The sequence below is a fragment of the Sphaeramia orbicularis genome, chromosome 4, assembly GCF_902148855.1.
Source record: "Sphaeramia orbicularis chromosome 4, fSphaOr1.1, whole genome shotgun sequence".
Classification (NCBI taxonomy): Eukaryota; Metazoa; Chordata; class Actinopteri; order Kurtiformes; family Apogonidae; genus Sphaeramia; species Sphaeramia orbicularis.
Window position 1 is genome coordinate 29,667,735 of NC_043960.1, and position 18,697 is coordinate 29,686,431.

Sequence of the window (18,697 nt, forward strand, 5' to 3'; positions counted from 1 at the left end):
CAGAGTGTGTTCAGTGAAACCCAGATGACAGGTTTTCTATAGATCACTCATGTTCAATATGTACATCTGATTGTTTGTACTTGGTATCGATGAAGGATGCAGCGACAGATTTCTTGAGTGATTTATCACCATTTATTTTCATATTATCCTCTGAATTTAGCATTTTTCATTGTGAATCATGATGTATTTTCCTATATTTAATTTCTAATATTTAATTTGGATGTACATGAAAACTCACGATAAATTCGAAGCTTTATAAATCAAAAGAGAGAACTGAAGAAAAAGTGAGTTTTTCTGTAAAATATATGATTAACTGAACATAAAACTGTCATTTTAGTGATTTCCTTCAGTTTGCATGATAATAAAGCCAGGGTTATCTTCAGGTTGTGCAGAGTGTGTTCAGTGAAACCCAGATGACAGGTTTTCTATAGATCACTCATGTTCAATATGTACATCTGATTGTTTGTACTTGGTATTGATTAAGGACGCAGCTGCAGATTTAGTCATTGCTTCATAGCAAATGAACATTTTCATGGCAAATTTTCAGTTGTGTGTTTTTAAAATAAATTTTAGTGGACAAAAGTCACATATAGACATACAGGTACATATAGAGATATTTACTATACATACACCTCTGTGTGATTTCCAACATCTTCCCACATTGTTTTGTATGAATTCACTCAGATCCAACATGTTTCATGACCTCTTTTGGGTCTCTTAATATACACTACTAGTCAAAAATTTGGACACACCTTTTCATTTAAATGACATGAGATGAAATGGCCAACAAGTGCTCAGCATACCTGGGAACTCCTTCAAGACTGTTGGAAAACATTTCAGGTGACTACCTCATGAAGCTCATTGAGAGAATGTCAAGAATGTGCAAAGCAGCAATAAAAGCAAAACGTGGTTATTTGGAAGAATCTAAAAGATAGATAGATAGATAGATAGATAGATAGATAGATAGATAGATAGATAGATAGATAGATAGATAGATAGATAGATAGATAGATAGATAGATAGATAGATAGATAGATAGATAGATAGATAGATAGATAGATACTTTATTCATCCCATAGGGAAATTTACAGATAAATACAAATATAAAACATGCTTTAAGTTATTCCACACATTTTTTTTTTTTTTAATTTCATATGTGTTCATTCATAGTTTTGATACCTTCAGTGAGAATCTACAATGTAAATAGTCATGAAAATGAAGAAAAACCAGGTGAGTCCAAACTTTTGACTGGTAGTGTATACACTATACAAATATTTTGGGACATATTTATTTCAGATGTTTCAGGTGATTGTCAACATGAGGCTGGGCTATAAAATTATAATAAATTGTCATAATTTTATATTGTGATAAATATCTTACTAATAAACCCTTGTATTTCATCACTATGGCTAATTTTGTTTACATTGTGATCTGCATTTATGAAATACTTGAGAGTTTTTACTTAACCCATAAAGACCCAGTGCTACTTTTCTGGCAGTTCCCAAATGAATTTTTCTCTCTATTTAAACTTTCTTGAGTGATTTATCACCATTTATTTTCTTATTATCCTCTGAATTTAGCATTTTCAACGTGAATCATGTATTTTCCTATATTTAATTTGGATGTTCATGAAAACTCACAGTAAATTCAAAGGTTAATATATCAAAAGAGAAAAAACTGAAAAAAAAAAAAAAAGTGACTCTCTATAAAATCTATCATTAACTGAGCATAAAACAAGTGTGTCCATCCACTGTCATTTATTAAACTCCATGGGTTTAACTGGTGAATCAGTGAAGATGACAGTGTTTCCATTTTCACTACGGAGCCTCTGAACGTCCAAATGGGTCATATCTGATGACTATGAAAAGATGAAAAACTGTATTTTACACCAATTATTTACATGTATTGATAGGATTAGTGGATAAACAGGTATTAAACAGTTTAGATCAGCAGATACTTTTGGTCACCAGTGGATGTTTAGGTCTTTATGGGTTAATTTTACTCAGTATTGTATACATATATATATATATATATATATATATATATATATATATATATATATATATTTTTTTTTTTTTTTTTTTTTTTTTTATTATTATTATTATTTTTAATCCCTATAATTGTCTTAAATGTTGAGCTGTAAACTACAAGTAACCCATCAGGTTTGTCCAATTCTCACTCAGGTAGAAAAATCAGCCTTTAAACACAAAAGAAACATTGATTTGACATTTATTGTGATAATTACTTATAAAAACAGTGACATAAACATTTTATTATGATGACATTTCCAGTCAGTGGAAGTGAGAACTCCTACAGATTGTATGGTGGGATTTGTCCCAGTATTTTTGTCCATATAATGTATGCCTTTGGATTGAAGTTCAACAACACTAGGGTTAATGCATCACATTGGCTCTTACAATAGAAACAGGTTGCAGCTTCATTATCTAACCTGCGATTGTGAACTTCTCTTTTTATCAGTTATTGTGAACAGTTCTTTTACTCATATCCGTTGTTGCCATTTAACAAAAGCGCACAGGACATTTTAAAAGATGCTGTATGACTCAAAAGCAAATACATATTATTCTTTCACTCCATTCATGGAACATATTAATCTTCTCCAGCTAGAAAATCTTCTTCATACCTGTTTATAAAACTCATCACTGACAACATATTTCATCCTGGCCTTTATTATCAGCATTATTAAATATACTTCATTGATTTATGACACAAACCTTTCCCTATCATATTGCTGTTAATGCTACACATATAGGATATTTAGTAATCCAGGAAGTATCACATGGCCTTGTTATTAATATCTTCACTCATAATGCAGAACTAAAGCTCCACAGAACCAACACAAGGCTGTAATTTCAGTCATCCATAACATTTACTCACTTTAGAAAGTGGAGCAACATGCATTTCCTTTTCTAAAGAGGTGTTAAATACTTGTGGTCCTTTCTGTAGTGCAGTGTGAAGAGGTGTGGTGGACGTTTTGTGAAGTTCAGAAGTGAAGATACTCTCTTTAAGCGCTTTGAGTACCGTCCAGAGACTTTAAGCCACTGGCAGTCGGTCAGTCATTGAGCAGGAGCTGATCCATTAGCTGGGAGTTGTTAATGTGTAACAGACCTCTGTGGTTTTCACACCACCCTGTTAATTTTACAACTCTCAATCTGCAAAGCTCTGGTGGAGAAAGCTATCTGTAATTATATATTTGTAATTTGACATAAGAGACAGAGGTGGAAATGAGTGTGGAATCAGAGCTACATTATTTAGTTTTGGATGTTGTGCATTTCATCACACAATATTTAATTATATCCTCTAAAAGCTGTTTTTAATGTCACAAATGTAATTCATGTCAATTAAGTTCTGTTCCATTATTTACAGATAAACTTTACTGATTTTATTAAAATATTAGCTTAGTGCCATTTATAGCCAAAGATACTTGGGGGTCAATAATGGGACGCCTATTTTTTCTGCCCAACTGAATTTTTTTCCGTTGAAAAACCATTAATGTACATGAAAAAAAAATAACATGCATGTCTTATACCTTCCCCATATACAGACCCACACTAACTTCTCCAAATATTTTAGTTATTGGTCATTTTTCTGCTGTTGAAGTGTCAAAACATCAGCCTGTCCAGCCTTCACTTCTATTTGGACAACCGATTTAAAATCACTTTAAATGAGTGATATTTTGCTTTTTAAAATGGAATTATGCCTTTTAAGATGCTATATAGTATCTATAGAAGTCATATATAAAGGGATGCATCCTTACATTCACTGAAAATACTCTTCATCCTGCTTCTAATTCAAGATTTTCAACTAAAAATGACCTTGCGGTTGCAATTATAGAATATAAATTCTTCACTGTATCATAATGTAAAAATTGCATGTATACATAAAATGATATTTTAACTAAGTGGTATGGGAATGCATGCCTTAAAGGAGTGATATTTTGCTTTTTTAAATGGAATTATGCATTTTACAACATTTCCCTGTGATCTACATAAACTGTAAATGCTATGCTTGGGTCTGAATTCTTCATTAATTCAACTCCACAGGTCCATCTTCAACCCTATTTCTGAGTAATGACACCAGAAAGGTCATTTTGAGCGCTGGCCCTTTAAATGCATGTGAGCCACTTCATGCCCCACCCCCTCCAGGTTGCTGACTGTGCTGCTCTGTCCCATTCAGCCACTTGTGTTCATTAATACAACCAACAATTGAACATTTTAGGTAATCGTCTTGAAGTTTGGACATATTTTCAGTATGGACTGCAACTGCTGCTGCTGATAAAGAATCATGGCGTACTCTGAGAAATGTTCGTCTGAAGTCTTGACCTTATATGTGCAAATGTCATGACATAACTACTCATAAAAGGTAACAAATTAAGCAGGAATTGAAACAAATTGTAGAAATCCACTCAATTTTTGCCAAAATGAATATAAAGATAGCTTTGCAGCACCTGGAGGGTTCAAATTTAAACTTTTGAACTATTAGGGTCCAAATACACAAATGTACATAAATGTACCAAAGACTAATAAAAGTGGGTTTAGCAAAATATGACCCCTTTAAATCAATTTAAATGTATCCTTTGCCCTATTTGGCATCATTTCTAACATGTTTTGCATTCATTGACCAAATTATGAAGCATTTTCACCTGTATGTCCTTCATGATATACAATCAAATGTTGTCGGAATATGTTAAGCCGTTGTTTTATGAAGACAATTTTTGGGACTTTTATTTTGAAACCACCTCAAGGACAGGAACCTGCATCAGCCAGACACATCTGAGGAACTAGATGTAGAGATAATAACAAAGAATGGTGTAATGTGTGTCATTCAGGAATTTCCCCGGGGTTCTGCTCTTTTTCAACAGCATAAATTAATTCTTATGCAGTTATATAACAAAACAGATTGATTTCCTTGCATCATGCATATGGATGTATGATTATAAACTGAAACAGCCATTAGTGGGTCAGTGTACAGTGGTGTAAAGGGCAGTACCTCCTTCCTGAAACCTGTTGCTCATCCTTCGTGACTGGATTTTCACAGAAATCCACCTGGTAAGCAGGTCTCAGCAACTCCACAAATGGGCTTAGAATCACATTGAACTTTAAAGAGAATATTTATCAATTCCCAAAAGATGCTGTGAAATGTCTTGCCTCGCCTGCAAAATGCTCTCAGTGGCTTCCTGCTGGGGAAACGGGATTTAACCCCTGCCTGGAAAGCTCACATTTCCCTTTGCAGCCAGCCATTTTTTGCTGCACAAGTATGGAATACTGATTGATGTGACAGACTCATTTGGCTGCTTCATTCGCAGACACATATAGAAGCAGGTGTGGTTTATAGAGTCAGCATAGTGCGCACACTGAGTCGCCTGATGTTTATGAGCCTGTCCTGTCCAAAACGTGCTCACAGCAGCAACCGGCTCATCACGACTCATAGTTACGTACTGGCGTTTAGAGGCATCTAGTGGTTATATCGCAAATCATGGTTAGGGTCGTAACATATGGCTGTTTTTCATTTTATAGAAGCTCAGAGTGGATTTGGATTCAGAAACCACCACCGTTTATGTCCTGTTTCAGTCTTTTTTCAAACATTATTTCCTTTCACTACCATTCCATTCTATAGCCCACTTTGGAAGAAAGGTTTTCAAAAGATCTTAATACTGGGTTTACATATGAATGAAAGGAGAACAATGTTTGTTTTGCACAATATTCATGGTAGTATGGAAAGTGTATCCAAACCTAATAACCAATATCATTAGCAGTGAAAGTTACATACCAGAACACACTAAAGGCTAGAAAAACCACAAACCTGTCAATCAACTGAATAAAGTATTAAGCTCATTGTTTACACACATCTGTATTATGGTATCATCAAGTTTTCCTCTTCAAATAAAACCTCAGAGCTGATTATTTTGACACTGTGACTTAAAATCTTCCTGTTACTCCTCAGCTGATAGTTTACATTATAATTATGTTCGCTTAGGTCTGTTTTTACATAGAAAGAAGCAACAGTAAATACACAGACCACTTCTGTTTTCTGTACGGTTTGTTTTGTCAATAGCTGCTCACAGTTTATTCATTTAGAGAGATACTATGTGGACTCTACATCAGTTTTCCTAATGTGTTTACTATCTGTTATTTACAGTATTAGGACTCTAAACAGATGTAATTTTATCATTAAGGAAGCAAAAGTAATGTGTTATGTTGTATAAATATGAGATGGGGGTGGGATTTAATAAGTTTTCTTCTTCCCACTCCTTTTTGAGCAGTACTTATTGAATTTATTCTGTTATCACTAGTGTACATGGCAGTTGCTATGATGTCTTTATTTATTAATGTATTTGCTCTGCTATTAGTTCCTTGTACACATAAAAATGTTTAGGTCTTTTCTTCTGCTCAAAACAAATTAATGAATGAAAAAATGAATGAAATCAACAAACAGCAAACTTAGCAAAGATAATAACATCACATAATAAGCCTCATAATCAAACTTACTAATGTCGGAGAAACACTGCAATTTCATCATCAAACGGCATTCTTTTAATCTAGAGCTGTGTCCAGTGGTGAAACAGTGTATCTTGCTTTTATCACTGTGTCACTTTAAAAAAAAGAAGTGATACCAGGCACAGCAAGCCCCGCCCCTCGCATGTATTGTAGCTTATTTTGGCATCGATCCAGCTGATGTCATCATGTCTATGCGTGTGCTGATGTCAGCATATCAGTTGCCTCTTTTTATGTGCCAAGTTTGAAGTAAACTGAAACAAAACTGATGTTTTTATAGACATTTGAGATTTCACCTATTATAAGTAAATGAAAAAAAGGTTTTAAAAATTCATAAAAAATTCTAACTTTTACCTACTTTTCTCAAAATCTAACCACATCTATTCTGGGTCACTGGCAATCTATAAATCAAATTTGGTATGAATTCAACCAATAGTTTCACTGCTACAGACATTTGAAATTTTCCCCATTATAAGTAAATGGAGTATTGTTTTATTTATTTATTTATTTATTTTTAATTCCTAAAAAATTTCAACTTTGACCTACTTTTCTCCAAATGTAATCACATATATTGTGGGTCACTGGCAATGTATAAAGCTAATTTGATATGAATTCAACAAATAGTTTTGCTCCTAGAGTGTTAACAAACAAAGAAACAAACAAACCCAACCAAAAACAATACCCCTTGGGGGGGTTTAAAAAAAAAATAGACAATGCTTTGCTAAAAGGTCCTGTGGCATTACTTTTCCTCATCATTACAGACTGACAAAGTGACTCACTCCTGCCTCTAGTGGCCACATAAATCACCTAGCTCTGTGGTATGAATATGTTCAGTACATATCTCTCCAGTTCAATTTGTCATAAGTACAAATTCTTTGAGTATTTCTAATCGTATTAGTATTTGTAATATTTGACAGTGCAGATCCAACATACAGCTCAAATACATAAAGCCTTGTTCAAGAGCATGTCAGTTCCAGAGGAGTTTACCGATTAAATCAGACAACTTCCAGGAACAGACTGCCATTTTTTTAGTTGAAGGCCACCCAGCAACACACACACAGGCACTAAGACAATGTGTGTTTGTGTAATTGAGAGAATCAAATTGTCTTCTTATTTGTAGTGTGGGTGGCCTGCCACACTTTTATTGTATGAGGAGAAGCCACAGACCACAAACCACACAGGCAGAAAGGAGGCAGCCGCCTGTGAGGTTCTGCTGTTGGCTCATCCTTTCACTGTGACAACAGAAACAAGCTCTTAATGGAGAAGGATTTAGGCTTCAAAACTTGGAGTACTAGACACAACTGAAGTTATGGACAAAAATGCAGAAATGCAAGTCCTGCAATTTTCCAGAAAACTGTCAAATATTGCAAAAGAGTTGATACAGTCACAGTTGATAAAGCGTCATGTTGCAGAACTTTAATGGAAACATGTTTGTTACTTTTAAGTGAATCACAGGGTGTGTGTTGTACTGCTTGGCATCTCATCTAAGAGAACACAGAACACTGTCATTAATTAGAAACAAAGAAAAGGATGCTTAGATTAGATAGCAAACACAAGAAGGAAATCTAAAGAGGAACATAGATCTTAAAGAGAACAGAAAGATGATTTGATTGAGGACGGTTTCATTTTTTGGACTGAATATCACAAGAGTAAACTTTAATTGTATGACATGGCTATAGTTAGAGAAAGTAGTTTATATTAAACTTACATATACTGTTAAATCTAGTCACACATTAACTATTGACTGGTTTATTTTATATGTCTCTACATATCTCTGTTTGCTCAACAATCAACCTTTGCTATAATTAAAACAGAATGTTTGATGAAGTTTGGTCAAATTTTAACAATATTTCACTTGGCTAAAGTAATCTTTTTGGAGTGTTAGATTTTTGTGGCCAAAGGTCAGGGTCATTGTGACCGCATGAAAACACCCAGAAATGTTACTGGAGTAATTGAGAGTAACAGATTTTGACATGAGGACAGGGGACACGTCTGGCCGTATGTTTTCTGTTGAGGGTTGAGTCATACCAGCATGTGGTTAGAGATGGGGAAAAAGAAATAGTTTACAAAGTTGTAAATAAAATGACTCACTTAGAGATGTTTAGAACAAACCAGATCCTAAACACAACAAAAGCACATTTATAGATTTGCCTGTACTCGACCATATTCATTGCATATTCATTAAATACATACTGCCTCGTAAGAAAAATACTAAAAAGCTTCAATCCTTTAACGACAGATTACTCTGAGATACTACATATCCAAGATTTATAGAAATGTACAACTTTGAGGACAGACTTTTTTAACTTCTTTGTTAATGGAGAGGGGAAATATCCATTTAGTGACAACCAGGCCTAGGTTTTTGTCCAGAACTGATGTGCTTTGGGGGTTGCAGATAACATACGAGGGCCGTTCAATAAGTTCATGGCCTCACCCAAAACAGAACAACACAGACTGATAATTTATATTTTATTTTTCAACATAATCTCCATTCACAGCAATGCACTTGGTCCATCGATGTTCAAGCATCACTATCCCATCACGAAAGAATGTAACATCCTGTATTATAACAACCAGTATTTCTGGGTGAGGCCATGAACTTATTGAACAGCCCTCGTACCTAAAGGGATGGGAATCGAGAACCGGTTCCTTGGAATCATTTATCTGCCTGTAAACAGTTCTGCTTATCGATTCCACCTTTGTTGCACATGTGCTGCATTGTTTTGGTTTAGAACGTAGCCAACATGGCATCGAGGCAGAAACGTTCCAAAGTTTGGCTATCTTTCACATGATAAGATGACACCAGGGCCACTTGTAACACTTGCAAAGCTTCCATTTCTTCAAAGGAGGGAAATACCTCCAATATGCTCAAACATTTGTCCACAGTATGCAGTTCATTTGTAGGAATGTCACATGTTTGATATGCTACTCAGTGACACTTTTGAATCTAGCGGCAGAGCGAACACCAGGGGTCATCCGGGCCTGTCTTGCCCCTCTCAAATAAAAGTTTGTGAAGGTCGGGAAAAGGAAAATGAGGTGCACAACAGCAACAGTAGGAGACATAGAGGAATTTGTAAAGCGTCTTAAGTGTCACTTTCACTTTATACGGTGTACGGTCATATGGTGTGACCCCCCCCTCCCCCCAACTGGGCCCGGCGTCATCTGTTATTATCATTTGTGCATACTGTATATGTTTTCTGTGCAGAGATCGAAATATAAAACATAGTTAATGCAAACAAACCCATTTGTACTCTTTTATTCCCTCACCCAATGCGAATCGATAAGAGAATCGATAAGGAATTGGATCAATAAGAAATATCGATAATGGAATTGTTAAATTCTTATCAGTTCCCATCCCTACATACCTAAATTCATTTTTGGTGAGATGAGAAACAGAGAAGCTGTGTACCTTTTGTAGATGAATATGAGAAAATCCTCGTAGTGTCAAACTGTACACAATCATCTTTTCTGTCAAAACTGTGAAACTCAAACATGAAACTAGATGAATTTGTGCAAGTAGCTGCTGCTGATCAGCCAGTGTCAGTGTACTTAAACTCTACTTGAACTAATGCTTTGAGCTTAATTTAATTAAAACACAAAGTGCTTGTTTAAACACCTTCTTATACTTTGTGCAAATTTGCCATGGGAACATGATATCTGTCTGTCAGAACAAAACAGTAGCCTCCAGGAGTAAGGTAAAACTTTGTGTTCTTAGTATCTTTATTTGTAACCACTTCATATTTGGAGCTGAATGGGATGAGCTCTCCTTCCAGATGATGGCACACAGTCCTGTAGAAAAGTGAAGACACACAGACTCAAAATGACTACCACCACACATGACAGGCCTGTTCCACAAGACACTTTATCTTCTGGGACAGTAATTAGTGTCAAATTAAAATGTAATATTCTGAATTTTATCTTAAGAAAAATCACATGTATCGGTGTCATCAGCATTTTCTGAATTTAATTTAGTTGCACTGTTTGACGTATAACATGATCAGTTTGACAAGTCTGAATTAATGATGAAATCACCTGCAAACTTTAGTTGAAAGAGTTGAAGGGTAATTTAAGTGCAGTCAATTCAAGCAGCCTCGGTTTATTGTGCACATGTTATTTGATGGTTTCTGCAGAAAACAATGGGATGCATGTTAAAGAAGTAAAGTAATTTTGTCCAATATTTGTTTGTAATACATGTACTCAATTTAACCGCTCAGATTTGGGAGTTATTTTCCATTTGTTCACCTCCTCTGCCATATAGTCGTGTGCCATTTCCTGCCATCTGGAGAGTGGAGTCTGCCTGGTAGAGGCCACTGCAAATATATGTGAACTCTGATCAGCACAAATGCCCAATGGCCTCTCAGACTGTCACCGACTTGTTCCTTAATAGCCTGTTTTTGTGTGTGTGGATTTTTTTTTTTTTTTTTTGGCTAAAAAATACACAAAAAACAGCACACCAGCCAGTGTAGCATGCTTAATGATTTTCTGGCTAGATTTAGCATCTTCAAAAAGAACTTCAGTGATGTTTCTAAATGTATCCTATTTAACTGACTGATCATTGGTCAGAAAAACACATAGATGAGCACTGATGAACGTCATTATGAATCCCTCATCCATTTTGTTTACTGTCGAAGTCCCTCTCTTTTGCCACTGTGCATGATGGTGTCATGATCATATAAATTAGACAGTCACATCCTCTGTGGAGAGTACATTTCCACACAGGCTTCAGCTACTTTCCATTAAGAATAGTTGGCATCACTGGCTTACTGACAAGTTTTATCAGTGAAACAACGAGCAGCAATGGCACAGCTCAATAAAGTAAATTGGCTTTCAGATACACAGGAAATACCTTTTGAGGAACCAGTTCTGGCTCGGAATTAGTTAACATCACTGGCTTTATTTTTTAACTCAGGCAAATGAGACAACATGGTTAAAAAAAAAAAAAATAGGAGGGTAAAGTCCTGTTTTGAAGACACTAGTATTTCCTGTACACCACTGGTGATTTGTAATTATTGTGGGAGTCGTCTGTGATCCTTTGCAAACGCCATGTTTGTATTAGTCCCGTATGTTTTGACATCTCTTTAATTGGTGTGATACAACATTTTTTGTTTTCTCTGTGCATCTATTCAGCATGTTTTGAGGATAATGGAGCCTGTGTTAGTGATGATAAATGAAAGTTTTATGCTTTAACCCTTTAACAATGGCAATCTCCCCAGCACCCATTTTGCACTTTACGACATTCAAATTACTGTAACTGGGTGCTTCTATGAAACTGGGTTCATTCAGCTTGTTAGACCCAATAGTAAAAGAGAAATTTAGACAAATTTCCTCCCAGGATGTACCTAGTGATGACCTCAGATAAATGCAAAAAATATATACTCTTGTTCTGAGCCATCCCAAAATTAATGAATTTTTAATCAAATATTGGGGCCAAAAATAGGACCAAAATTGGGACAGGAAAAGCTACCTAGGTGTCAGTGCATTTGATCTGGAAAACATGGCTTGAAATGGTTTTATATACCACAATAAACAAAGACACTGTGTTAAATTTGATGATACTAGTGGTTTTTCTAATCCAGACATGCAGGTTTTTCATGAATCAGCAGTCTCATTCCAGGTTTGGCATGTACCCCATCATGTCCTCTGGTGTTACATGCAGAATCTGCCCATTCAAACACAAATAAATCGTGAGTGATTTTGCAACAGTGGGCATTTTTGTGAAGCACTCTGCCTTGCACATTTAATTCGATTCCCAAAATGTATCTGAGACAATAAAAAGATATTCGAAAAAATAGTAGCATGTAATTTTCATGTCCTTTTTACCGTGTTACATGTGGATTTTTGTAAAACAGTAATATAAAAATAATATAAAAATGTGTTTTATCGGAAAAATAGTTTCTCTTTTATCTCAGTAAATATTTTTGAAACAGACCCAAAGTGCTTCCAAACTTGCTTCATAACATTAGTCTACATCTGGTTTGAATTTTTTGCTCCCATGTCCTGTTTTTAGGGATCGGTTTCATAGAAGCACCCAACTACTAAAAACTCCTAAACTCCTGAACTACACTATTCACAAAATTCAAATGGCATCAGAAGGCTGAGATCCTGAGCTTTCCGACGCTATATGAGACTTTATGGCAACAATGTGAGACTTCCACACAGGCTAAAAAACACCTGGAAATAAAAAAAAAAAATATATATATATATATATATATATATATATATATATATATATATATATATATATATATATGTATGAATCCATAATATGGATACTGAATGTTCAAGATCAAAAAGCATGTTTAAGCAAATGTAAAGTAGTTGAAAGTTTATTTCTGCATTCTCAAAAAGTTTCGTTATGGACATTTACAGTTTCTGATTATAAATATGCTAAAAACGTCAAGTTTGTTTAGTTTTTTCTTCTTTTATACTAGTGCCGTCAAACGATTACAGTTTTTAATCAGATTAATCATAGGGTTGCTGTGGATTGATTTTGATTAATCATGATTGAATATCATTAATTTATATTAATTGCATTTCATTTTGCATGAGCAAACAGACTCAAGAAAGAGGGGAATATATATGCACTTAACATGTTTATTACCTTCAACAGTTTCAACAAAACAACTTGAAACAACTGTTCCGTCTTGGTTTTTTGTCCTCATCTTTCCATCCTGAGGGTCAACGTGCTGTTTAGTGTCTTCCATCTTTATGAGTTGGTTATGCTGCCTGTCACAACCCAATCAACTGCCCATTTGTTCATGTGCACCGGTAACTCTACATCGACAAACTGCCTCAAATGCGTTGGCAGAGATGTTCAGAGTCATTCTGTGCTACAGATGGGTTAATTGCATTAAAAGTTGTAATCAGATTAATCATGATGATGGATTATTCTGCATTAATGCGTTAATTTTGACAGCCCTGTTTTTTACTAAAACAGATACAAATCTGTTTTAAGCATTTATTATTTCTAATACTAATAATAATTAATGGCCTGATATTGAAAGGTAAGTTCTTCCTGAAAACAAAGGTGCAAAAGAATTGGCAAAAAACACATTTTCTGACACCTAGAAAGTGTTTTGCGTGGAAATTCAGGAGTCCCATGTTGCGCTATAACATGGATGTTCACTGGTAAAACTCAAATTCTACGGAAAAGCAGCATCTCTAAAGGATGATGAGATGGATGACAGGATACGAAACAGTTTTCTGCCTTTCACCACTGATGAAATGAGGACCCTGTCACTGACATCAGAACCAGGGAATAATGTTAATAAATTCAACTATATAACAGACATTGCCTATCCTGTGCAAATATGCCACACGGAACACAGACGTGGATGATTTATCTCCAAATCACTGTAGGTCTGCAGGTTAAACTAGTCCTTTTCCAGTGTCCTCGTAGTGAAGCTCCAGGTTAACACAACCTTCAACTCTGAATAAAACCTGCTGATTCTTAACTGAAGGCTGTGAACAGTGACTAATGTCAGCAGAAAAGTTTAAAAGATTGAACATTTAGAGTAAATCAGTCCTTTTGGTCCTTACCACCACTTCAGCTGTGTACATCAGTGTTATTAAAACAGAAGTGTTGCTGAGCTTTGTAGTGCACTGAAATGACTGAATATGAAGTTTAATATGCTGCACTCCGCATTAGTGTAGTCTCAAGTATCTATATAAGATAGTATGCATGACGGTGTAACCACTGATAGCCCTGCAGCCGACCACTTTGTCAGTTTCTCCTTCACAAAAGAGGCAGTTTACTCCAAATCAGTTCAGTTCTTACGATGAAACAAACCCAAACGTGTGCAAACTTACTTCAAAGTCCTTAGACTAATGATAATGTGTTGATGGGGGGATAGGCTCAGGATTTGGCCATGCATAAATCCCAAATGAAATTACAACTTCACAAAATGTTCCAAGTTCTCCATTATTTGATGAGTGGGTACAATTTTATTCTCATTATATTATGACTTTATTCTTGAAATATTACAACTTTATTCCCGTTAAATAATGAGTTTTTAAAACTATGGCTTTATTCTCATTATATGAGGACTTTATTCTCGAAATATTATGACTTTATTCTTGTAGTGACAAGCGTTTTTTTTTTTTTGTTTTTTTTCTTATGTGGCCCTAAAATGCCGTCATAGTAAATATTTCTGTAGGTGAGGTTTGTTTTTGTTTTTTTTTTTTGTATGTCCTTTTGACCTTTAGTGGCAGTTTTACATGTTGACACCCAGGTTCCTATTGGTCGGGACCTACTTTAAAAGAACCTACAGTTTTCTAGTTCTTCTGTTTTGTTTGACCTCCTGATTAAGGCTTGAAGCTGAAACGCGAAGTGTTTTTTAAGGTCTATGTATGACCATGCCATGAGAATAAAGGCATTTTATTGCTTAAAGAGAGCGCCTTGGAGTTTTCTTCCTGTCTGTCACAGTACTGGTATTGATGGATTCTAAAGTACAAGGTCAAACGGTCTCTGTAGACTGTAGGAGCGGCCATGGCTCAGATGGTAGAGCAGGTCGTCCAATAACTGAAGGGTTGGCGGTTCGAATCCTGCTCTGTTGCGTCCTTGGCTCCTTGCCTCCAGTGCTGCTACTCATACTGGTGTATGCACACTGGTGTATGAATGTGTATGAATGTTTGGTGGTGGTCGGAGGGGCCGTAGGCGCGAATTGGCAGCCACGCTTCCGTTAGTCTGCCCCAGGGCACCTGTGGCTACAAATGTAGTTTACCACCACCAGAGTGTGAATATGTGAGTGAATGAATAATGGATCCACTGTATGCGCTTTGAGTATGTGTTCATAGAAAAGCGCTATATAAATCTAATCCATTATTATTATAAGGTCAAGTGCAGTGAAGTTTTAGGCTGAGGTTGTGCATTTAAGTTCAGTTTAAGTTTCAATGTCACACACTTATTGAAACGTGACTCAACATGACACTAGAGGGTGTGTGTCTGTTGTCAGTGTGGTTACCGTGACTCTGTTCCTACGCTGAAAACATGTTCATGTTGTTTGTACAAGCTTGTTATTACATCTCATTACATCCCATTATGTCTTCTTAACCAACATTTCAAACATATTTCGGCTTCGGTATTCAATCCATTACAACTTTCTCACCCTTACCACAATTGTTCCTTAAATTTAACCAAATATTACAACAGTTACTTTTGTTGACATTACCCTTATTACTATATGCAATGCCTCCTGCTGCCTGTAGGGGTGCTAATCCATCATCCACTAATATAGGTCATATTATGTGCAGGTAAACAACACATTTTCTTCATTGAAATTGAAAGATTTGTTGAAACCACAACATCCCCAGCTCAGATCAGGTCTTAGTGATGGGATAAATAATAAATAAAACAAAAACATTAAACAAAAATAAATGACCCTGGGTATCTTTCGCATATGTGTCAGCAGGACACGTAGTAGGAGTATGAGTCATTGTTTATTATTAGCCATGTGTGATGTCTTTCAGGCTGTCATTTTGGTTCGTATACATGCGATCGTGCTTGAGTTAAATGTCAATGAATGTGGAACTTTATTGTTATTTTTATGATGCGTGTTTATTCATGCATCCAAAGCTGATTTCTTGATCTTTGTGTGTCCGTTCATACCTACCTTCTGTTAATAAGACTGACAGGTGCTGGCTGTTATAAGGGGAAAGGATGGGGCTCTGCTGTTTTTACTGGCAGTGCTTCTCGCTAGGTGTGGCTACAGGCATGAGACAGCTTTTCAAAGAGCATATTGTTATTGCAAGACTTAGAGCAGATGTAGAGATGTAAAATCCCTGTACCTTGCCTCGAGCTGTTTCTCTGTCAGCGCTCTTCATCTGATATTGGTTATCCTCTCTTTCTCACTCTGTTCCTTCCTTCCTTCCTTCCCCTCTGTCTTTTCTGTTGCTGTCTCTCTCCCTATAGGCATGCCCAGCTTCATCAAATCCCCCGACGACCAGACAGGGATTTCGGGAGGAGTGGCATCATTCGTATGCCAGGCGGTGGGTGAGCCCAAGCCACGCATCACCTGGATGAAGAAGGGGAAGAAAGTCAGCTCTCAGCGCTTTGAGGTACGACTGGGGAGCTGGCTTCAGAGCTTCCTGTCTGATGTGTTAGAATGTGCAGCGCCTCCCTGTCTCACACCCTTAGTGCTGATTAACCTCCTGCAATAGCTGGTGTCTAATGCAGAGAGACAGGGTGGGAAAAGTCCTGAGTTCTTACAGTATTTTCTACTCTCATACAGTGTGTCAACAGAAGACAAGAGCGAGGGCTGTTCATACACTCTCAAAAATAGAGGTACAAGATCAGAACATTTAAGTACATTTTTTAAGACTGTTCTCTCAAAAGTACAATATTGGTCTTTAGGAGGCCAGAATTGCACCTTTAGACTATGAAAAAGGGTCCAAAGTTCTGTAAAGTACAAATTTGTACTATAAGGTACCCTGCAGCATTAAAAAATGTGTGGAAACCATGAGAATAGGCTATAGGCTAGGAAAACTGAACAGTAGGCCTAATTATAGTTCAAACATTAGGCTTAGCACATTATTTATTATATATCATACTGTAATTACTCTATATTATATTTAATGATAACTTGTGTTTTAATTTAATAGCCCAATTAGCTCAATGATAATAGCCTAATAATTTATTTAGCTTATTAGAACCTCTGATTATTGCCATAATCTCTGTTTTTATCAAGTTTTCATTCACACCTCCATGTCTTGATGTCGTAGCTTGCCTATGCTGTTTTTTTTTTTGTTTTGTTTTTTTTCTTCTCAATTAGGCCACCGGTTCAAACTTTAAACATCATGGCATTATCAACTATACGAGAGTTTTCTTTCTATGTAAAGTCCTTAAGGTACAAAAATGGACCATTTCAAAAGGGTACAGAAATGTCTCTCAAAAAAGTACACCCCCAGCGACAAGCATTTGTACCCTTTTAAGTACAAGCTGGTACCTCTATTTTTGAGAGTGTATTAATACTCAACTAAGGAATTAAAAGCACATTTATTTAATTTATTGCCATTTAAATTAAATAGACCAATTAAATCTTTATTGTGCATTTCCACCTAATATTATTATTATTATTATTATTATTATTACAGTTGACAAGTAGGTCCATGTTATATTTATTATATGACTATGCTAGAACAACTATGTTAAAATTTTATGAAAGCTGTAGCAGCTCATTTCATTTGGAGCCACTTATTGATGAACGAACGCACGCACACATGCACGAACGAACAAGCGAGCGAGTGAACGAACGAATGAACGAACGAGTCAGTCAGTCAGTCAGTCAAGCTAACTTCCTAAAGATTAAAGGTTGACTTGCATTATTATGCCTGTAGGGAATTAATAATACATTTTACCTATTCTAATATACACACAGTACCTGGCATTAGCGTTAGCATTAGCACAAATGTTGTGAGTTGCCATTGAAGGTGTTCAGGGACCACCTGAAGATCTTCATCAGTGCTGTGGTCAAGGGCACTGACCAGACAATTAACTTTTATGTGGCTGTTTTTAATGGTGGGGGGAACCGGAGCAAACCCACATGGTGTGGAGAGAACAGGTAAACTCAACAATTCCAGCTGAGAATCAAACCCAATACCTTCTTCCCATGAGGTGTAAGTGAATGAATCAAATCCAACCCCAAGTGCTGACCATGAAGTGACTTAGTATGAATTAATTAGGCCTTAAATAAAAAAAAGTGTATTCACCGTAGGTCAACAAACAATACACAACTACCAGAGGACTTGAGGAATCTACAGGGTGACACAAAAAAACGGGAACTTTTTAACAATCCAATAAAACCAAGAGTGATGGAAGAAAAATATTTTATTCATAGTAATTGAAACCTTAAAACATGCCATTTAAGAAACAATGATGGAATTTTCATTTTTTTAAAATTACTTCCTGTAGATGGCGTCCTCCTGTACGAATGCATTCTAGAAATCTGCTGTTGAGATTCCTCATTGACCGCTGCAACATCTCAGCTGGGATACTGTTCCACTGATCCATGGTTACTAAAACAGGGGTGTGTTTACTTGCTCAAGGTCACTGTCTCACAGTGCTGCCACTTGCTCATGTCTACCAATATGTGCTTCAAAAATTCCTGTTTTTTTGGGTCACCCTGTAGTTCATACATATAGTATCTTACAATCAAGTCAGACACATAGTCGGGAGTGAGACCATTAAG

At 36.0% G+C, this 18,697-nt stretch overlaps 1 protein-coding gene across 8 annotated transcripts in view; it reads left to right on the forward strand.

Annotated features, from left to right (window-relative positions):
• Positions 1–18,697, forward strand: part of ptprfa (protein tyrosine phosphatase receptor type Fa) — a 563,163-nt gene that overhangs the window by 102,845 nt on the left and 441,621 nt on the right. For all 8 annotated transcript variants that reach the window (XM_030132451.1, XM_030132452.1, XM_030132453.1 and 5 more), the window contains exon 3: positions 16,423–16,568. In XM_030132451.1, the coding sequence (XP_029988311.1) occupies positions 16,423–16,568 (146 nt within the window). The remainder of the gene's footprint in view (positions 1–16,422; positions 16,569–18,697) is intronic.